The following is a 22,034-nucleotide window of genomic DNA, read 5'->3' as shown; positions in this document are numbered from 1 at the left end:
AAACATCCACTTCTGCCCAATAATTCACTGCGTCTGAGACAGCTTCCTTGCTGCAAACTTCTCATCCTCTAGCCTTCCACAAAGGGCAGCTCTCTTCACATTTCTTTGTGCGAAGATCTATTATCAAAGAAAAGCATTACAAAGGAAGTATCTGCTCTTCTTCTCTTCCTAATAATCCCAAATTTAACTATGCCCTACTTAACACCCCCTCTGGAACCAGGAAGCGAGATGCTATTTCTGCTGGCCTCAATACGTGAACTCTGCTGAATCCCAGGGAAGGCACAGCCCGGGCTGAGTTTAAAGCCGGGGATGGGTTGTTCAGGCAGCAGCCTCGTCCTTCGGGGTCCCAAACCTTAGTCTGAAGCCAAGAGGTAGCAATCCTCAACATTTCCAGCAGCAAAAATTAAATATATATATATATATATATATATATTTTTAAAAAAGGATAATCAGTCTGTACTATCCCTAGATACTCTACGCCAGACCAAATTTTTGCTCTGAAGTTGCATTCTCCTTGCTGTGAAAACTTAGCAGTATCCTTGTCTGTGGAGATAGAAGAACGTGAAATTGCTCCTTCTCTTGGCACCATGGAGCATCCACACTGACTTCCCACAGGGAGACTTCAAACACGAGATCAGTGGTAAAAAGGGAAAACAACCCTGCATACGAGCAGAGCTTGGGGTAAGATAAGTTCTCCTTAGAAAGACAGATTTGAAGCAGCCATTACCCAGCTCCCTGGGTGGACAGCCCCTTCTCAAGGGTCTCAAACACAAGTTTAAATCTGAATAAACCCACAGCATTAGAAGCTGCACGGGGTACACATGGAAGCATGCTCCAGTAACAGATTTGCAAATAAATGGCTCCCGCAGATCTTCTGCCCAGTGTTTTCATCTTCATTTAATAGCTGTTCTCCTTTCCCCTCCCTTCCCTTCCCTCTTCCCCCAGCATCAGCTTGTAACAGCAGATTGCGCTCGCTAATCAAAGAGGGGCCGGGCTTTCTGTGTTTGTTTCTTAACGTCTGTGTCACTACAGTAACACCAGCCAAACACTTGTTTTCATTAATGTTGCTCCCCAAGCCTGCCAATGGAGCCCAGACCGTGCCAGGACACAGCAGAGAGGGGCAATTTCGCTGGTTGGGCGCAATTCCAGATGGAGCACGCACTGCCTCGGGGACACTGATGTCTCCGCTCTATCACCTACCAGAAGGTGCCTGCTGCTCTCTTCTCCTCCACCATCCTTCACTGCTGCTGCTCCTAGCTGCTCCACAGGGGATTTTGAAAGGAATCGTGTATTAAAAACAAAACGACCCAAGTATCATACTCGCATTACTATCGACCTTCACAAAGTTTATCCCTGGGGCTGTTTAGCGGAGTGTGGTGGATGGGGCACAAGGCAGCATCCCCAAGCACGTCCTGGCACTCAGATGAGGATGGTTTGGGTAGTGCCCAGAGCAGCAGTTGGGCACAGGAGGAGCTCTTCCAAGCACCAGGACGATACAACACATCTTTAAAGGGTATCGTTGCGAGTGAATGGAAGAGACGAGAAACATTTCATCTCCCTTCCATGCCCTCTGATGTACACAAAGGGCCAAAACTACTGGTGTCAGAGAGGAAGCACAAAGCTCCTGTGACCTCACCTGACAGTCCCTCAGACCGTCCTGTTCAAGCAGAATGCCTGCTTTAATAACTCCTCCTCTCCTGCTTCAGACTGTCTAGCTAGACCCACCTTTTTGTAGAGCAGCAACGTGACATTAGAATGGTATTTTTGTGCATTCCCCAGTTCTCTCCTTCCCAGGGTGAAGCAGCTCCTTGAATGGCCATGGCTGAGTTTGGACCAAGAGCAAAGTAACCGCTTGTGACGCAGCGTTCTGCAGGGCTGCCCAAATATAGGTCAGCTCTTTGTGGTCAAAGAGCAGTGAGCGAATAGGAGATGAACCCGTGGTGCTTTGTCTAGACTGATACTAATACCCAAACTTTCTTGAAGTCTGCTCGTGTGCACTCGTGCTTTGTTGTGGCAGTACAGACCCATGATAAAAGGCATCCTGGCCTCTTCAGAACCGCCTGCAGATTGCAAGAATACAGAAATAACGCTGACATTTGAACAGCCCAAACTCCAGTAACAGGACTGTATTTCACACCTGCAGCAAGCAATTGGCTGGCTGAAAGATACCTGCCCGGATATTCAGAGTGCAGCCCTATCAGAAGAGCCTCTCGAGAAGCCCTGACCAAACTGAAACAAGCAAAGCTGAAGAATGAAGCAGGAGCACAGGGGGAAAGACATCCCATGGCAGCATGGGGAACTGTTCCTGCAGGCAGCTGGATCACCTGTGGTCCCAGGGGACATGCAGGAGATTCCTGCAGGGACCCAGGGCAGCACCACTGCAGCTGCCCAGGGGCAATTTAGGAAAACTCACCAGGAACACAATCTGCAAGTCATTTGAAAAGGACCAGATTGAACCACAAGATCACCTTGCAGAGCAGAGCGCACCACGTTTCATCCCATCCCTGCTGTGCCGAACCCAGTAACGTGCTTGGCAGAAGCCCATCTTGCAGAAAGGCATCTTATCCTGATTGGCAAACGCTAACATATGGAGAGACTTTCACTTTCCTCAGTGATTTGTTCCAGCAGCTAATCAGCTTCATTCTGAAAAAATTAATGCCTATTTTCTCATTTCAATTTGTCTGGCTTCAGCTTGCAGCTGTGAGTCTGGGCCACATCTCTTCTCCCTCACTTAAACAGCTCTTGGATACCTGGCCTTTCTCCTTGGGGTGATGTTTATATCTGCTATACAATTGTCTTCAGATGAACAACTGCAGTTTCTTAAGTTCCAGTCCTAGGCACTGTTCTGGGGGTGTTTTCATTGCATGCCCCCTGAGGACCAAAGGCAGGCAGCTGTGTAACATCTCCTGCTCGGAGGCAACGCACCACGGTCTGGCCAGGAAACACAGCCCGGCACAAACAGTGGAGTTTGGTGCAGAATAACGATGGCTGCTGCTCGCTGCAGGAAAAAAAGGCTGCTTGTGGTGAGCATCACGTCTCCGCTGCCACCAGCCTTCATTGCAGCTGAACTAAGGCTGAGTACAACCACCCCAGTGCTGCTCCGGCCCTAAAACTCTTTCCTAAAACCCTCGGCCTTAAAACTCTTTCCCTCCGACCCACTCCACATCCGCCCCCTGTAACTCCTGGCTCGCTTCTCATCCGATTCCTGGCCACCTCCTCCTCCCTTTTCCCCTTCCTGTCACACTGATCTTCTCTTAATAGAACCACTCACCTCCTAAGAAGACTCCGAGTGGACATGTGGCTGTTTCCCCATCCACCCCTCTGTTCCTGATCCCAATCTCCCTCTCCCAGGGAATCCCCAGCTCCCCCCCCCCCCACCTGCCCAGGATCAGTGCACCATCACAGGATTGTTTCTCACAGCATTTATCCCATTTTGTCATATTTACCTATGCTGACCAGTCAGTGGGCTGGCAGCTGAGCCAAGTATTAAATATTGAGGTTAGATGCGTTAGATGGTTTCTGAGCAAAAACAAACAGGGAGAGGCATTCCTGGGCACACCGTGTCTGGAGAGTGTTTTTGTCTGGTTCAGCTCTTGGCTTCCTCAGGGCAGGAGCCGCCTGCTTGGGGCTGTATTGTTCTGAGCAGGCTGGTGGTGTGCAACAAGCAACTCACAAATAGATCATTTAAGTTAATTAATACAAATACACTCTAATTACAAGCACTAACCAATTAAATCAGCACAGAGGGCATCTCCTCTGCTTTGGCGGGCAGATGACAGGGATGCTGTTGCAAGGCCTTAGGACTCCTGCCCTCCCCACCCGCTGCATCGCGGGGAGCTTTCCCACAAGGAGGCTGAAGCCACCGCTACTCCTCTTATCCTGATTAGGACAGCAGCAAATTAAGGAGTTTTTTCACCAGTGATGCTCTCGGTGACTTAAGAGCAACGCAGAGCCCAGGTTTTCTTATTCGGTTCTTGCTGACCCCGCAGCACAGCAGGGGGCAATTTGTCCTCCTCTGTGGCCACTTTGGCTTGGGAGAAATTTCTGCTGCCCCCCCCCCCCCCGAAAAGCCCTTGGCTGTGCTTGCGGCATGGGGGCTGCAAGGACCACTGCAGCTCCTGAGCCTGTAAACAAGTTTTATTCTTTACATCAGCTTGAGTCACTTGGGGACAAGCTCTGGTCCCAGCCAGGATGTTCCTTTGTCCTTCCTTGTAGGGATGGCAGAAACGAAGGATCAAAGCACCGAAAGGATCAAAACATGAAAGCTAGAATATATGAAGCAATGGGGCTGGAGATCCACTCCTCTAGGATAATTAACTTTCCCAAGAACAGATAATATTCCCAAATTAAAGGACAACCTGGGACCAGTCCTGAGAGGCGCATCAAGGCGAACACGAACGCCACTCCCATGGCGGAGATCTCATCAGGCTCCGGCGTAACCACATAACTACCGCTCTGGTCTCCAGACACCCACTCCTTCCTTCAGCTCTCATTAAGAAAGCAGATGAAAAGCCTCTCGCTCCTGGTGGCAGTCACGCTGCTCACCCCCAGGCCCTTCCAGGAGCACCCTTTCCCAGAGGAGGGCTGACTTTGCTGCTCTCCCAGGCTCCAGCAATCCCGGCAGGGACCTGCCACCACCACCAGCACCCTGAGCACCCCGAGCACCCCTCGGGGCACCCTCGCCACGGGCCCTTTTTGGGAGGGGGGGTTAAAGGGGTGAGCACAGCGGGTCCACCCCCGGGGCTCCCCCTTCCCTGAGAAGCGGGGGCTGCGGGGTGGCTCTCCAAGCCCCCCTCCCGCGGCTTTTGCTCCCCCTTTTTCTTCCTCCTCCTCCTCCTCCTCCTCCTCCTCCTGCTGCTGCTGCTGCTGCTGCTGCTCCTCCTGCCGCCGCTGCCCGGCTCCGCTCCGCCTCGCCAGCCCCGAGCGGGTGCCCCGGCCCTGCCGCTCCTCCCCGGCCTCCGCAGCCCCGGCCCGGCGGGCGGTGAGTGCTGAGCCCCCCCTGCAGGCCCGGGGGGCGGCGGGGGGATGCGCGGGGGCCTCCTCGTCGCCGGAGGGAATCGGGGGGACGGGTGGTAACGGGCGGCTGAAGGGGCGCGGGGACCCTCACGTCGCCCCCACTTTGTCCCCTCCTGTCCCCCCCCCCGGGGGTGCAGGCTCGGGGCTCGGGGCTCGGGGCTTCGCCCCCCGGGGGACGGGGTCCGGCTTGGGGAATGTCCTGGGCTGGGAGGTGTTTTTGGGGTGGTCCTCGTGTGTGTCCCCCCCTTCCCCGGGTGATGGGGTCCTGCGGAGGGTATCCCCTTCCCCGCCCCGAGGTGGTGGAGGGCGCCCTAAAGGCACCACCCGGAGTGCGGGGCTGTCCTTGGAGCAGCCCCCCGGGGGTTTGGGACTGAGCTGGGTGCATCCCACCCGGCTGGGCTCGGGGAGTCCTCCCAGGGTGCTAGGGGAGCACCTCCTGGCACCCCCCAGCCACTGCCCTCGCCCCATTTCCAAAGCATCAGGGCTTGGGGGGCTCGGGCGTCCCAAGAGCAAGACCTGGGGGCTGCAGAGTTCCCAGAAGCTGCCCCTCAGCCATCAACCTCCCGGCTGGCAGAGCTGCCCCCCCCCCCGTTAGGGCACACCTCGGGTCTGGGGTCTGCCCACCACAGCCATGCTGCCTCTGGGGCTCCTTGGTGGAGGTACCACCTTGGTGTCCCTGTAAAAGGAGCATCCCCTGCCCTCCCAAAGCACTCGGTTTCTTGGGGAAAAAGACACGGCATTACAGTGCATTTATACTGCATGATGAACCACTTTTATAACGCCTGTGCCAGAGGGAACATCTAAGCAGAGCCGTACCTGTCTGGGCATTCATCTGTATGGAAACTCTGCAGCCTCTTCCCTGGCTAACACCGGGGTTGTCTTGCAGAAACCATTTAGTCTGTCTAGACAAGTATGATGAAGAGCAAAGCGCCCAGAGCGGTGAATGATGAGAGCCCAGCTATCTCTGCAATGTTAGGGGTGTTGTATAGTGCTGGTAGGTGGTGTTCTCTGCATCTTGGTGCCTTTGGGTCTTTGGTTGTCAAATGCACAAGAAGTAACCAGATGACCATGCAGGTTTGTTGCATGCAAGAGCAAGGGGAGGAGAGTGTAGCCAGCTCTCCATCACACATGTGCATGGGAGAAACATCACAGAAAGTTTAACTGGATTAAATGAACAGAGAAAATCACAGACCACCAAAAATGAATAAATGGGTGATGGGGGGGAAGGGTGTGTACTTTTGTCTTTCCTTCCAGAGGGTAGCACAGATAAGTTCATTAATATTTGTGTGGCACTTAGAGATCCTTAAATAGAAAGTACTAAAAAAAATGTAGCATTATGCATGAGTATAGAATAAATAAGATCCTTCGGGTAGGAGACAAACTGTGGATAACGCATGTCCTTAATACATATTCATGTGAAGTAGAGTGTACTGAAGAGAGCAGGCTTGAACATAAAACAAAATCAAGGGAAAGCAGATGTGTAAGCATTCGTAAATACTCTGCAAGCGTCCATCTCCATCGTAGGTACTCGATGACCCTTACAAATCTAGTCTTTAATATTGCAAACCTTTCCACATATGGGCTGTCCATCTGCCTTGCCCAACAGTCCAAGTACATTCACGAGGAAGATTCAGGTGAGGACAAACTTCCAGGGCTGAGCCTTGCGGCAATAACACATCCATCACACTTACATGTCAGGTAGGCTCTCCTCCCAGTAAATGCACGTGTGAATCCCTAAAGGTTTTCACAGCTCCAGGAATGACTCATTTTCAGAGAGACCACACAAAGCATCTGTTTCAGAGTCACAAGCATATTCTAGTGACATGACACACAAATATTACTGGGAGCTGGCAGCACACGAGGCCAGAAGGTTTTTATCTAACTTCATGGGTGGGAACACACAGAGATCTAATTAAAAGTCTTGCAGCCATTGAATGCAAAGGGAACAGAAGATGCTGCAGTTCCTTGTGGGTACAAGTATGGGGCTGCACCAGGCCTGGGGTGTATTTTCTCTGTGAGCAGAGGAGATGGATCCTGAGAAGTGCTGAGCGTCCCGTGATCCCCCAGCCCCCATTAGTTGTCCCTTTTCAGGTCTGAGCCCGACAATACAGATTTGTTCTGACCTCAGGAGCTGAGCTTACTCAGTATGCAATGCCTTGCTCCATGCAAGGGACTGCATTTAGGTCCCTGAGGAAGGAGCTGGAATACCAAGAACTTTATTTGCACCGGGGTTACAAGCTCGCACACCTCCGCGTCTTCTCTGTGTCCCGTTGCATCGGACTTTGTTACCCACTGAGTGTTCAAGAAAAATCTCTTTCTATTACATATCAGCAAACAAATTGAAAGAATTGCTTTCAGGCTATCATCTGTGTTATACAGGGGAAGGAGAGAATGCTCTCAGAGTAGCAGTAGCAGATACCAATTGCAAATCTCCAGAAAAGAGCTATTAAGCAACTAGGGCATGTGTTGATAATTAGCTAACGCTTGTTCTGCTTGCTCTGGGTTTTACACTGCTGTTGACTGGCTATGAATTTTCTGCACTACCACTGCTTGTTTACAGTACTGCACCTAACTTAAGCAATTAATCAGTTTTAACAGACTCTGCTAATGTCCCTCTGACATCCGAAGAGCCCAGTTAAATAAGTCTGGCTCTAAATACTACCCAAGAGCTGAGGGGGGAAAAAACAGAATGAGCACAGCCCACAGAGATAGAAATGACTTACACTTACATTTATTAGAAAATAAATGACATTAGAATGACCATTTTTTTACCCATATATAACATATATATTTATTTTTATAAATGAATAAATATAAAATACAATCTTTACAACGTTAGGATGAAATTTCATAAAATACCCCCAAAATCCATTTGGTACTGGAGGCCCTTTTCTGGACTGTGCAACACAGATTCTCCACACACCAGCCCATTTCTGCTTTGTTGGACTGTCCCACATGAACTCGTGCTGTATGGTACAGCCTTAGCTTTGGAGAATTACGCTGTTGTTGTCAGCCCCACACGTAGCTATCCAAGAAAGCAATGTCAATATAATAGAGAATAAGTGACATGTATATGACTTACACAAAGAATAATTCATAGGTAATTTTCAATTACAGGGAATAATTTATAGGCGCCTGATTTGTAAAGGGAATAATTTATGAGTAACCCGAATTGCACATAAAAAGCATTTACAGGTTAGTGTAACAAAGGGAATATATCGGCTGCACAGCCGTGTTAAGACTGGATTTAGGGGGCATTTCTTGTGCAAACACCCACCATTAAAAAACCCTCCACATTCCACAGTGAAAGGATTTGTGGAATATGCCCATCTGACCTGAAACCTCCCCAGGTTACCAAAAGCCACTGGTGAGCTGATGGGACTAGGACTAGCCAGCCTCCAGAGGGAGAATTACTGCTCTTGCACCAAGGCTGGTGCAGCACAGCGCCTCTGCGTGCTGTCTGTGTGGTCCCAGTGAGCCTGGTTTAGTTTAGGATTCCTGGCAGAGGCTGGCTCCTTCTTCACAGAATCACACTTGCCCTGTTAGGGATCCTGCAGGGTGCCAACAGGGCGTAGTCTCATGTTTCCTGCTACATAGATGTGCATCGCTCCTCCCTGTGACCCAATAATGGGGTGCTCCCAATTTTGGAAAAAATGTAACACTGGCAAATGGCTGCAAGTAGGAATAATAAAATTCAGATTGGAAGTAGGATGCTTTTCTTCTAATAGTAAAAGTAGAGAATGATAGAGTGGACACAGCGTGTGCCTCCACTTGCAGTAGATCTTTAAATTAATATAATTTTGCTTAAAGGATTTCTTCAAGTGCAACTACAAGTTAATGGCCTTTTAAATAATAAGAATTGCTTTCTCCTCCTCAGAACTTGCTAATCAAGTCCTACGGCTTGTCATTGGCTAAGAGGTCAAATTAGTTGCTTTTTGCTTTAAAGACGTAATGTCTTCTTCCTACATACCTGAAGTGCATGTAGATGCACTGGTGCTTCCACTCCTTCATCACCACCTCAGCAACCTAAAAACTGAAGGGAAAAAATGCCCACCTAAGCTAAAATGCCATTGCCTCCTGAAGCACTGCATCAGGGAGTAATGCAAGGCATCCTTGACACAAGAGCTAAAAATTGCAAGGCCCTTGCACGCTACTTCAGTTAATGAAACAGTATATCCCTGTATTACATCAAGCACAAATACTGTCTACTGCAGTTAATGTTGTAAAACAGTTTCTTTTCTTTTAAGCTGCTAAAGATATCCATAATTCTTTTCTGAAGCACTGATTTTTTCAGTGAAGTGTCTTTGAAAACCTTGTTAAATAGAAGTAACAGTGCTGGATGTGGCCAATACAATGCGTTGCTGCTGTTCTGTTGGGAGCAAAACCAGAGTGCCCAGAGGGAGGAGGCACCCACTGCTCTAGACCGAACATTGCAAGAGAATTCTTGCCCTTCAGCTTTCAAACCATTAAAGTGTAATCATGGACATCCTTAGGCATGTTGGATGCTCACAAAATGCCCATGCTCATAGCTGGGAGTGTCTGATGCGGGCTGAATATCCCCTTTTAGGAAGCCTTGGGAAACAACGTATGTCCCATATCTTTGGGCACACACTATATTTCATGAGAGAGCCCGAGGGAACACATGCTAAAAGACTGTGTGCTCATTGTATTCGTTGCTGCATACATTCACTCTTTGCTACTTCCCATTTAGAAAATAAAAGAAGAAAAAAAATTCTCTTCATTCTCTAACCAACTCCTCCTCCCGCATACCCATTTGCTCACCAGGAAGAGCTGATGAAAGCAGTGATCTTTGACAAGACCACTTGCAACCTGGACCAAGCACAAAGCCTCCGCTTGATTTTCTTGGGAGCAACAGGCAGGCAGTGGCTCACACATCCTCAGTGATTTTAACATAATGAATAGTTTCCTAGTGTAAGTTCTGCATATGATCAGAAAAATGATGCTGGTATTTAAAGCTTGCACAGAACAAATGAAATCTTGGCACTACTAAACCCCCAGGCAACTTCTGGTGACTTCAGTGGGGTTACAATCTCCCTTCACGCTCTCAAATTTGGAAGCAAGCCAGAAGTGTAGAGATTTTGGTAACAAAGCACAAAACCACCTCACGTGTACTCTGGTTGCTACTCGTAAAAATCCAGCAGAAGCAACATGGATGTTTTGGGGGCAATAAGAAGAGGTTGCTGAGAAAGCATCGCAGACTTTATTTCTAAGCTTCCCTTGGATTAGGGCCCTTGTACTACTTCAAATCCCACTGTGCTGTCTGCCGTTAGGCTTTAATGCTAGCGAAACACAAAGCTTGCAAAAATAAAAGCAAACTGCTTACCTGCGCCGTCACCTATGCAACATGCCTTTAGCTCCAAAAGAGATATTACAAAAAGAGTCTTTTTTAAGGACTGCTTATACATACAAATATCTTCCCGAGGGTTAGATGTAAAGAAATTTAATATGAATTTTAATGGTTTGCCACTTTTCTCTTACGGTGAAATGACCAGAGACATCTCTGCATAATTGAGGAAAGAATTTGGCTCATGTTGGTGCTCTTATTTAAATATTGAATTCACCGTTGTGTTGAGAGTTGGCTGTAGAGCTGCTTAAATTACAGACTTAACCAGTTCCTCATAAAAATATTTCACCTTTTTTCCTCTCTCCTGTGATTGCATAATGCTGTTACAACAGTGATGGTCAGCAGCTGATACATGGGCTTATCCACCCAGAAAACTCACCTGGTTTCTTCTAAACTGGTATTAACTTGCCTAATAGAAGATAAAATTCTTCCTAGAAGCTCTGTGCTTTTGTGCATTTATACCTGTATGTTTTCATTCTGCTCTACACAGGTGGAGCACGTACCTGTAAGCAGGCAGCTTTGTCCAAAGCACTGCTGCAAAATACTTCAGTTTTACTGGGCACACAAATGTTTCCAGTAAAATCCAGACGTAGAACAGCCATAGGGGTAGTACATTGTTTCCTCTTTTTCTTCTCTTTGAGATTCCACTGGAATTTCCATTGGTGCCTAAATTGCAATTGGAAATAGGTGCCTGGCTCCTGCTGCTGGCCTTAGAAAAGACCCTGGAAAGGATATTTCCCAGATGCTACGACTGATTTCCTTCTGCTGCAGGCTTTCATTTGCTCTTTATTTACCACTTCAACATTGCTGCCTCATCTAGCGTCCTTGATGTCAGACATCTGACACGAGCTGTTCACGAGGTGACACGATGGCAGGGGGCCCACGCAGATCTCACTGGAGAGGCAGAGCAGCTGCACGAGTCTCATGCAGCACATCCCACCTGTGGAACGGGCTGGGCAATATTCCTTGGGCAGGTGCCCAGGGTCAGTGCCTAGGAGCCAGGATTGAAAGTTGTTAGAGGAAACTGTCAACAGGAACAGCTGCTGTTATTGGTGCCTGGTAAGTCAGGAGTTCAGGCTTCTGATAGACAAAAAAGACCAAGCCCTACCTCTGTTCTTTTTCTACCGTGCCCTTTGAGAGCCCTAAGCAAAGAGGAGCACCACCTTTCAACAACGAGGGCTAGCACAGCCAGATGCACACCACAGATATTTACCACATTATCAGGACTTTGGGATGGAGCACCAAAAAATAAAAAAAAAATAAAACCACCTGATTTAATCCAGACATGTGATAGTAATAATGGAGCTATGCATTCTTGAGCACCATCTACTGGTACACTGTCCATAAACCAGAGACACTCACGCAGATGTAGAGCACCCTGTCACAGCTGCGCTCACGTAAACGCATAGGGCTCCTGGCCAGCACTAAGCTTTTACAAGCTCCCAGCCAAGCCTTACAGCTGGGAGCCTGGGGCAAACGGCTCCGAGAGCAAAGCTGGAGGGGGCTCACAGGTCCCTGGTGCTGATGGTTGCCTCTGCTCCTGCAGGCAGTGCCACAGCCTGCGGGCCTCTCCGCAATGCTGCAGTGCAAACATGCTCAGGAATTCAGCTTCGGGCCCCGGGCTCTGAAGGATGCGCTGATCTCGACCAACCCAGCCCTGCAGGAGCTCTATGCCAAAGCTTTCTCCAGGGCGGAGAAGCTGTTCCTCTCCGAAGCCTACAACCCGCAGAGAACGCTCTTCTGCACGCTGCTCATCCGGACGGCTTTCGACTGGCTCCTCAGCCACCCCGATGCCCCCGAAGACTTTGAAACCTTCTATCACGCCATGCTGCAGAGGAAGCAGAGCTTCTGTCGGAAGCACATATACTTGCAGCCTATAGGTAATGCGGGTGACTCCTGGAAAACATTGGGAGGGAGGTGGTGCCAAACGCTACTAACCCATCAGCCTCTTCCAAGGACTAACCTCTGGATGGAAAATTCAGTCGGTAATACCAAAGGTTGTGCCATGCCCCGAGTCCAGAGTACAAGTCATGATGACATCCATCAGTATGGCTCCCTGGTAAATACCTTAGAATCATAAAATCATTAGGGTTGGAAAAGCCCTCCAAGATCATCTGGTCCACGAATCACCCTACCATCACTATCACCCACTAACCCCTGTCCCCAGGCACCACGTCCAACCTTTTCTTGAACACCTCCAGGGATGGTGACTCCATCACCTCCCTGGGCAACCCGTCCCAATGCCTGACTGCTCTTTGTGAGAAGAAATGTCCCCTCATTTCCAACCTGAACCTCCCCTAGCTGTAGAGGGCAATAAGGTCTCCCCTGAACCTCCTCTTCCCCAGACTAAATAACCCCAGTTCCCTCAGCTGCTCCTCACAGGACTTGTGTTCCTGGCCCTTCACTAGCCCTTCTCCGGACACGGCACCGTGTGTGCCCCTGGGTGAGACTTGCTAGAAATATATCTGTGCATATATACACATGTATGTAAAACAATGCTGGATAGAATGGTGTTTCTGGAACTCCATCCGTGCCAGTTTATAAAAAACAAACAGCTCCCTGTCCCCAGGCCAATCCTTCCGGGCTGCTTATCTCAGAAATAACCTTCCTAGCACTGCTGTGAGAGACACCACCAGTTCTCAGGGTGACCTCTGAAAGAGCCCCTCTCCTCCATACCTGTCCAGCCGCCTGGCGGTGGCTGCCACATCCCAGAGTAAGCAATTACCTTCACAACGAGCCTGCCTTGTGCCCAGTCGCTGTGGCCAGCCCCACAAAACCCCGTCAGACCTGGCCGTTCACCCTGACGCCAGAGCACTGACACCACGGCTTCTCTTCGCAGACCTGATCGAAGGGCCCGCTGGGCTGTCGCTGCTGGATTCCCTGCAGAGCTGCGTTGAGTCCTTCTTCCTGGGGCTCCGTGTCAAGTGCCTTCCCTCCATTCCCATCTCTTCCATCCACTGCTGCTACCGCCACAGCCAGGACTCGGACAGGGTGCAGCTTCACGCAGGTAAGGACCTGGCAGCGTCCTGGCACCAGCCTGGCCTGCTGGCACCATGGAAAATAGGAAATGCCTGCAATATCCCTTCATTGCCTGCACAGGGAGGGGACGAGGAAGGGAGTGAAAAGGGAGAAATCCTGTTCCCATGGAAAAGCCAGAACTCTGAGGCTGGAAACAGGAATAAAAAACAAAGTGACTTTCATCACATTTTCCTCTGCTGTTTGTGTTTTTCAGCACTGTTTTGTTTAGATCCAGCTCGGATCAGCTCTGGGGGAAGGCACTGTAGATCTCACGTGGGCCGAGTTCTCCCACCTCCTGTCCAGAGCCAAAGTAAATCCGTGGCCTGGGTGGTGCAGGTGGGGAATTCAGCAGCCTTTCTCATGTTCGGAAATTGGGTTCAAGTGTCACACAGCTCCCCAGGGAAATGGGTTGGCCAGCTGCCAAACTCGTGGTGCACAAACACCCATCTGGAGCGAGCTGCTCGCAGGTAGCAGGGGCAGCGTGTGCCTGTCCTAGCCCCCATGCCGTGGCTGTAGGGCTGCTGCAGCACAGCCCTGAAACACCCCTGGGGGAGTTCTGGTAGTTCCAGGTGCTCATTTCCATGGGGCAGTGCTGAATTCATCTACACTTCTGCCCTCAGGTCTGCTTAGCCCTAATGCTGTGCTCAGCACCACTTGAAAAGCCAGGTCTGCTTGTGCTGCGATTTGAGAGGATGGGCTGCACAGCTGCGATTCTCCATCCGAGACACCGGGTCCAGCAGCTCTGCCTAAATGCAGCTTGGATTACGTGCTCCTTCCCGTTAGCAGGAGGAATTCTGGCTCTTGCTTGCCTTCCAAGGATGCTTCGTGTTAATGACCATCTCTCTTGTGTTTGTCCAGATGGGATCCTGAACTTCCTGAAGAACAACAAGCCCATGGATGCTCTGTGTGTCCTTGGACTCACTCTCTTGGACCTTTACCCATGTGAGACCTGGAGCTTCACCTTCAGCAAATTCCTGCCAGGACAAGGTGGGATTGATGTCCAATGATCCCCTAGCTCAGGGAATGAATAAGGCAGCACTGTACCAGGAAGCCTTCCCTGGGAGACTAGAATAACCAAGTCTTATTTTTTTTCCCACTGCCTGATGAAAGATTTTTTTTTTTCCCAATTTAAAACTGGGATCTCAGGGCTCCTGATCCAGGGCTGCTATTTCAGGCAAAGGTAACCGAGGTGCTGCAGACCTTGGAAGCATGTCTTACCACACTGCTAAACTGGACTGCGCTATCACGGCTTTCTTTTTGTGCTGCCTAAGCTGAGAGACAGTCACAAGCTTACACGCGCCTCTCTTTACAGAAGTGGGAGTCTGCAGCTTTGCCAGATTTTCTGGGGATTTCCCCCATGGTAGCTGTAGCAGCTTGAATCCGCTCGTGCAGAAGGAACGGTTAGGCCATGTCAGCAAGGAAAGCAGAGACCGGACCTTGCCGTTCAGTGCCCAAGAGATGGTCCAGTGCTGTAAGGTAGGACTGGCACATTCCTGCACCCCGTATTTCTTGCAGTTCAAGATTCAATATTTCAGGCCTGGGCATAATCCACCTCTCAGCCCAGTGAAGCCTGAGACTTAGTCTTCTGCTTGTCAGGAGATGTGCAGGCAGTAGGACCTGTTAGCTGACGAAGTACTTGGAGATCAATTTGGATAGCTAATGGTGTTTTGTGTCAGCTAGTGGTTAGCTGGGCAGGTGCGTCTTCCTCAGACACAGGCATCCATCAGGGAAGAGGACCAGGCACTAACACTTGTCCAACCTGCTTACGTGGGCGGATGAGAAAAATACATTAGACAAGTTTGCACATGTGGTTATATGCTTTAAGTCCCGTCCATTTCCAGCACATCATCTTTGTGAGTGCTCACCCCTCACCCCGTGCCCAGTGCTGCTGCTGCGTTTCCTGCAATGTTGGCCCACGCTGAGCACCTGCACCAACGCCTTCAGTGCCTTTTCTCTCTGCCTCGCCTTGTGTTTGCTCAGGACATTCTAGTCTGGGGTCTCTTCCTGTAGAATTTCAAAGGGAATGAGGTGGCAATGGGAGGAGGAGAACCTTCCATCCTCAGCCGTCCCACAGCTCCCAGTTCCCCAGGCAGTCACGCTTGGCCAGCTGACTCCAGTTTAGCTTTTGCTTCGGCACAGACATTGTGCTTTGGAATGACCCCAATCTGTTATTGCCAATAATTTCTTACAGATTTCTCACATGGACTGTGCTGCTCTCTTCAGACCCCACTGGGACTGATTTTTCTCCTTTAAAAAAAAACAAACCAAACCAAACCAACCACCTCTTGGGGAAGAGAGCTCCAGCAGCACTGCCTGAAACACTACCTATGGGGTCTTTCTACAGCTGCTTCCAAAACTCGCATCCCCCCCTCCTCCCCCAAATCAGGATGCTGGGTACCTGGGAGGCAGGGAGCTGTGTTCCCCTTGGAAAAGCCAAGGCTAGAGGATGGCCACGCCGAGCCGGTTAAACTGCCGGAGTGGTAATGGGAGAAGGAAGGGGATGAGGAAGCACGGATGACCGTGTGCTGCTGTGATTTTTGCCTTCCTGACAGGTGACTTGCCACGAGATCTGCCACCTGATGGGCCTGGGGACGTGCCGCTGGCTGCAGTGCATCATGCAGGGCGCGCTGAGCCTGGACGAGGCCCTGCTGCGGCCGCTGGAGCCCTGCCCCATCTGCCTCCGCAAGCTGCAGTACGTCGTGGGCTTCAAGCTGGTCGAGCGCTACAGGGTGAGCGACAGAGCCCCTGGCCCTTCCTGGAGCAGCTGCCAGGCTGCTGACCCCAAACCACGGTGCTAAATGCACTACAGCAGCATGTTAAATGCAGGGCAAGTTTCTAAGCCCATAGATCTGCTAACACCACATGCAGCACTAACACTCCCATAACTTTAGAAAGGGTTTTCCTGCCTCTGTTGTCTAAAAAGCTGGATTTGGCAACCAAACAGCTAGCGGAATATAAATAATCTCACCATTCTCATTCCGTACCCTATCTTCTCCTTGCTTATTATTCCTGTCTGACAAGCATCATGTTCAGAGACAGGATTTTCCACGGCTGCCTGTTTTAAAGTCTGTGGGTTATATTTGTAACGCGATGCGTGCAGAATGAGAACGGGGACACCTCTAGTTTCATTCAGCTCGCAATCAGATGCACAGAAGCATGTCAAAGCTTGCGGGGGAAAATACGCTTGCGTGGTTTTGCTGCTCACCCGTGTGTCTGTGCGGTGTTAGAGCCGTCTGGTGCTTGCTTCTTGCTTCTGCCTGAGAGGTGCCCAAATCGCCCAGAACACCAGGGGAACATACTCTGGTTTATTTAAATGCCTGACCTGTCAGCATCCAGCTATTGCTTTCTAGAAGAGAACTGCTGTCTGCATTAAGCCCTTCTAGAAATGCTTTTCCTTTACACCTGCGGTAAAAACCATAATTGGCTCAGCATCCCCTGGCGACAGGGAACACAAAGCTGAAGAAAGGCCTCACTTGCCAACCATCACATCTGCTTCCCTGAGAGTGGAAGCTCAGCGAGATATAGTACATGCCTGTAGGAGACACTTGTGATAATCTCTGCAAGAGGCTTTGCTGCTGCCTTGAGAGAGGAGATAGGAAAGTCAGAGATGAACTCAGTAGTTAAGCAACTCTGCGAAGAGAGGACAGAGCATCTGAAGACAATATCAGATCAGATGACAGTTACTTGCAAAGAATATTTTGGGAGGTTGTGGCCAGCCAAGTACATGTCTGAAGTCACATCTCCCTCTGGAGCACGAGCAAGAATCCCCACCTGCTGCAGAGCAGCCCCAGACGTTCACAATAAATACAGGAAATGCCAGACACAAAACCGTTCCTCCCCAGGAGCAGGTAGTGCAGCAAACGTCTGCATCTGAGACAAGATTGCAGGCAGAAGAGCACGTGGGACAGGAAACCGGTCCTTCTGTAGGAGGATGAGCCCTTCAATTTATTTATCTGAGCTGCACTCAGAAACATACTCCATTTTGTCATCGCAGCTGCTCATTCCGCGATGAATTGTCTTGAAAATTGAAAGCAACCCAATTCTCACTGCACTGCCCCAGCACAACCAGCATTTCCACCTGCTGCTTCTGCAGCATCCCGGGCTGTTCTGCACGTAGGGCCTGTACCAGAACGCAGGACAGCTGTATCCTCGCCCTGGTGTTAACCACAGTTTCTGCAGACTTTGCAGGTTCACTAGCTAGGGTACAAATACTGGTTTAGTAAAGCTAAATCATGAATTTGTGAGGACTGGAGCTTGGCTAAGGGCCAATGTTTTAAGTCTAATAATGTTTTAAGTCTAGCTAACACTGCAGAGACCCATGTCCTAGAGTACTATTGTTTCTTCTCCATGGGCTGCATTAGCATGGCTTAGATCTGTTCCCAAGCACAGTGTGACCAACCTGCTGATGGGGCATGGTGGCACTGCCATGGCATGGGGGCTTGAAAAACTTCCAGTGCCATCACTGGAGTCCCCTGGTGTCAGATCACAGATTTCCTTCCTAGTGACTTCACGTGCTCCTGCCTGCAGGTAAGGTGTCCCGTTCCAGTTATACCTGAGAACATTTATTTTTTTTTTTTTAAAGAGGCTGCCACCTTACAAACCCACAAAGATGTGAACATCTTTGAGGCAATAAGTCACCCAGGGATGAGAGACAGGAAAGATTTTGGGGTTTTGGTAGTGATCTCGAGTCAATTATTCCTTCCATTAATAATAATCCAGATGTTCTCTGAACATCCTCATCTCAGCAGTTTCTTTTCCTCTTCTAGGGAATTTTGCTAAGTAGCAGTTGTGATTCTTTCCAAGATCCTCAGTCTTGGGAGTTGAAAGAGACACAAAATCATGGGCTGTTGGCAGCTTCCAAACAGCTCTGCTGTCCCCTTCCCCAGTCTGGCTCCTGCTGCAGCTTCTGGTGCATTCTTTGTTTTTTAAGCCCAGAGGGAGGGAAGGGCTGCTGGAGGTGGGATGAGGCAGGAGAAAAGTTGTCCCTTTGCATTTTGACTTGCCCCAGAGGGAGGGGGCAGGGCAGACTGACTTAGCTGAAAGAGTCCATTTTATTCTTGTACAAAATTCTTCCCTGAGGCTCCATGCGCAGACTGAAACGAGAAGCAGGGCCGATTTCTCCCACCCACTCAATTTGAGCTCTTTATCTTTTCTGTCACTTGCCTGAAGAGAGAGCAATAGAAGAGGAGAGGGGGAAGGGAGAAGGAGGATGCTCCGGCAGAAGGCAGCTCTGTAGCACTGCAAATTTTGTACCCACTTCTCAAACACGGCAGCACCAGGCTCACAGGTGCACACATGGACCCAGCACAGCGACCGGTGCACTGGGGCCACAACCCAAGTTAATGCTCTGTACCCGTCACTCCTGGCTTTTCCAAAGCAAGCGCAGTGCTTTGCAAAAAGTATCAGCCAGGAGCTGCAGAGAGGAAAGCTGAGGAAATAGGCCACAAGGGTGTGAAAAAGCTGAAAAACAAACAAAAAATGCCAACAAGGCAGACAGGGAGATCACCTTTTATCCAGTGGTGACTGGAGTGGTGATTCATCCCCCCAAAGCACAAGAAATAAATGTGCCAGAAGCAACCCGCTATATGCCACATTGTAGCGTTTAATATTTAAAAAGGAAATTGTCTCAGACATTTTCCTTTCATTAATTCTTTCCTGGAGCCCAGCTTTCCAACTTGTGCACTTCAGCTCGAGAGGCGAGGAGCTATTCTTAGGAATACAACACGCATTGCCACAGGAGTCAACCACACAATGAACCAGAATTCTTCCCCGCTATCTCAGGAGCTTTTGTAGTGACACAGCTTCCTCTAGGGAGGCACTGGTTTGGCTCTAGTGGAAATCACATGCAGAAATGAGGGAGAGGATTTGTGCCATTTGTCTTGACTATCTTCAATAACAAGGCAAATTCTGCCCACATCTGATGGGGCTGGCTCTGCCATGGCCACTGACTCCAGGAAGAGAAGAGAAAGCCCCTGCCCCTGGCAGGGAGCACCACAGCATCCTAAGACAGACAGGTTTACCCCAAAACACTGAGAAAGGCATACCTGTTTCCTCTCGTTCTCTAAAATGCTGCCTTTTCCCTTCTCATCGCAGAAGCTCTACGCCTGGACACAGACCGTGCTGTCCACGTGGCCGAGGCAAGAGTCGGTAGACCTGTCAGCCTCGGAGGACGTCCCCGCGGTCAGCTCGGACTCCGGGATGTGCTGCGAGAACGACTCGGAGGCGGTGACCTCCTTGTCAGAGCCGCTCACGCCGGACACGTGTAGCCAGGCCCTGTCCATCGGCCAGGAGCTGGAGCAGGATGAGCAGTCGGGCTCGCTGGCCGAGGCGCACAGCCAGCCCCAGCTCGCCGGGCCCACCAAGGCCACAGATATCGTTAAGGATTATGAGCTGTGGCTGGAGACCTGCATCGCCGCCCTGGAGAGGAATGTCTCCGAGGAGGAGCTGGCTCAGGTGGACAAGGCTGTGGACGCGCTGGCCAAGTGGGAGATGTTCACAGGACAGCTGCCCGTGATGAAGAAGGACCTGCCCTTTGCTAGGGACAGCACCGGGCTGCGGAAAGTTCTCGGAGACAAATTCTCCTCCTTGAGGAGGAAACTGAGTTCCAGAAAACTGTCCAAAGGGGAATCATCCCCTCATCGCTGGCGGTGGGAGGAGAACTAGCGAGGGTCTGCCTTGGGATGGGCCAGCTCTGCTCCCACAGCTTTGGTTGCATTACTGTCCTGTTTCTGAGCTCTCTCACCACGAGTTGTTGCTGTTAGAGAGAAACAGGAACTCCCCCCAGGAATAAAAGGTGTTTCTTTTTTTTTCTGAGATTGCTAACTTCATTTTGATGTGATCAGTTCTTTGGTGAGGGTTTTTCCTGTGCTGGTCTAAGCTCCAGCACGACTCTAAATTCCTGTCGAGTCCTATGTAGGCACTTGATTTTCATGCTGTATTTCATTTGGTCCAAAGTCAGCCGGGAAGAGGTCTATGCTAAACACTAAACACATTCACACAGAAGCTCGGGCCATCTGAACAAACAGATGCAAATTAACCAGGGCAGCTCTCTTCCCATACACAGAGCTCTCCTACTTAGCATTTCTGTCTGACGCACAGCTATTATTCCTCCCTCTCTCCCCCCAACCCGACGTTCATCTCTATTCCGTTCACTGCCCCATCGGCTGAGCCCAGCACGGGAGCACAAACCCTGCCCAAACCCTGCCGACAGACCACAGCTGTGTGTGAGGGGGGAGAGACGGAGGCGGACGGGCACGGAGGTAGTGAGCGAAGCAGAAAGCTGCCAGGCAGCTCGTCCAGCCCTAAAGAACAGCGTTTGTGTGACGGCTGTCTTTTGGCGGACACTCCGGGGGATCTCCAGAGCTGCCTCACTTCAAAGTTCAAAGCCAGGCTTGGAGCCGTGAGCTAGAACTACTCACATCCTCTGCAGATTGGCACTGCAGAGAAAGCCTTTGGGAAAAAAACAAGAAGAAAGCATTCACACACACATTGATTATTAACTTAAAAGGGGGATGTACACATGCATTCCTCTCCCTGCCTCAAGAAGGCAAAACCCCATTCCTTTCGCTCTTCTCTGCTCCCTTCGGTCACCCACCGAAGGAGAACGGGTGCTGTGCCGGCCCCGGGAGCTGCCTTCCCTGCTGGGGGCACGCTGTTCCCCTCCAGCTATTTATAGCTGGAGCTCAAGAGGCTGATGGCTTTCAAGCCCTGTAATAGCAGCACGGGGAAGGCTGGCCCTTGCCACCCGCAGCTCACTCAGGCTGCAGCACTGATAACGCTCCCTACAGCTCACAGGGCCACGGCCACACTCAGATTTCCCCCATCTAAAAATATCTTTGAATTAACAACTGCAAAGGACAGGAAAGCAGGTAGGTCCAGTTCAACTGGGGGGTGAGAGAGGATATTTCCCTCAGAGGAGCTGATAGTTCGGGCTTTCCACAGTGCTTGCCCTGTGCACTTTGAAAGCAAGAGGGTCTAAAACCCTGCAACGCATTTTTGGGGCAGGTAGGGAGAGAATCAGGGGAAGACGTCCTAGAAAAGCTCGAGATCTACTTGTGACAGCAGAAAAGATTTTGCATGAATTCAGCCGAATTCAGGACACACAAGCAGCTTCACTCGAGCATGATTCAGGCAGGGAGAAAAAGGGAATTTGAGTTCAGGAATGGCGATGGCAGCTCCCGGCAGCTCCCCTTCCAGGCTGCGCACCCTGGCTCAGCGCAGCAGGGCCGCTGCTGCCGCCCTCTCCTGGAGCCTCCGAGGGGCTCTCGGCCACGGCATGCTGCCCTGCAGCAGAAATTCCCCAACCAAATCCTACCAGGATTACAAATCCGCATACCGCCCCACGCTTGCTCATGCGTTGCTGTAACAGATTTACTATTTTAAGCAAGGGATTACTTTTTTGTTTGCTCTTACTTGATTCCGTAGTGAATCATTAGGCTGAACTTTCGAAAGTTTCCCAAAAGATACCATAAACTCGGGGTGACAATAGGGCCTGAGGGAGAGAGACGGCTTTCTGTCATAAAGTCCAAAGGCAACACAGAAGAGGGGTGGCACAAAACCAACTTGCACTGCAGCAGAAGTCACAGAGGGGAAACTCCCTACGTGACACTCAGTTTATAGACTTGTGTTAGCTCTG

The 22,034-nt window shown here is 50.3% G+C and overlaps 1 protein-coding gene and 1 long non-coding RNA gene across 2 annotated transcripts; one reads left to right on the top strand and one right to left on the bottom strand.

The window, feature by feature from the left end:
- The first annotated feature begins 4,438 nt into the window (after window positions 1-4,438).
- On the top strand, window positions 4,439-20,221 carry AMZ1 (archaelysin family metallopeptidase 1). Its single transcript, XM_035339620.1, has 7 exons — window positions 4,439-4,981; window positions 11,928-12,261; window positions 13,221-13,388; window positions 14,258-14,386; window positions 14,712-14,875; window positions 15,952-16,128; window positions 19,493-20,221. The coding sequence occupies exons 2-7, from the start codon at window positions 11,958-11,960 to the stop codon at window positions 20,060-20,062; spliced, it is 1,512 nt and encodes a 503-aa protein (XP_035195511.1). The 5' UTR covers window positions 4,439-4,981; window positions 11,928-11,957; the 3' UTR covers window positions 20,063-20,221.
- Window positions 8,736-11,992, bottom strand: LOC118174341. Its single transcript, XR_004754621.1, has 2 exons — window positions 10,361-11,992; window positions 8,736-9,955 (listed from the first exon to the last, which is right to left on the bottom strand). It is a non-coding gene; the product is annotated as an uncharacterized LOC118174341 (long non-coding RNA).
- Window positions 20,222-22,034: the final 1,813 nt, after the last annotated feature.

The sequence above is a fragment of the Oxyura jamaicensis genome, chromosome 14 (assembly GCF_011077185.1).
Source record: "Oxyura jamaicensis isolate SHBP4307 breed ruddy duck chromosome 14, BPBGC_Ojam_1.0, whole genome shotgun sequence".
NCBI classification, from domain to species: domain Eukaryota; kingdom Metazoa; phylum Chordata; class Aves; order Anseriformes; family Anatidae; genus Oxyura; species Oxyura jamaicensis.
This window is presented reverse-complemented; position numbering and strand designations above follow the sequence as displayed.

Excerpts from the sequence above, each read along its gene's own strand:
- AMZ1 (XM_035339620.1), top strand. The coding sequence starts at position 11,958 with ATGCTGCAGTGCAAACATGCTCAGGAATTCAGCTTCGGGCCCCGGGCT. Across the intron at positions 14,387-14,711 it reads CAAATTCCTGCCAGGACAAG|AAGTGGGAGTCTGCAGCTTT; the intron begins GTGGGATTGATG and ends CTCTCTTTACAG. Across the intron at positions 14,876-15,951 it reads AGATGGTCCAGTGCTGTAAG|GTGACTTGCCACGAGATCTG; the intron begins GTAGGACTGGCA and ends CCTTCCTGACAG.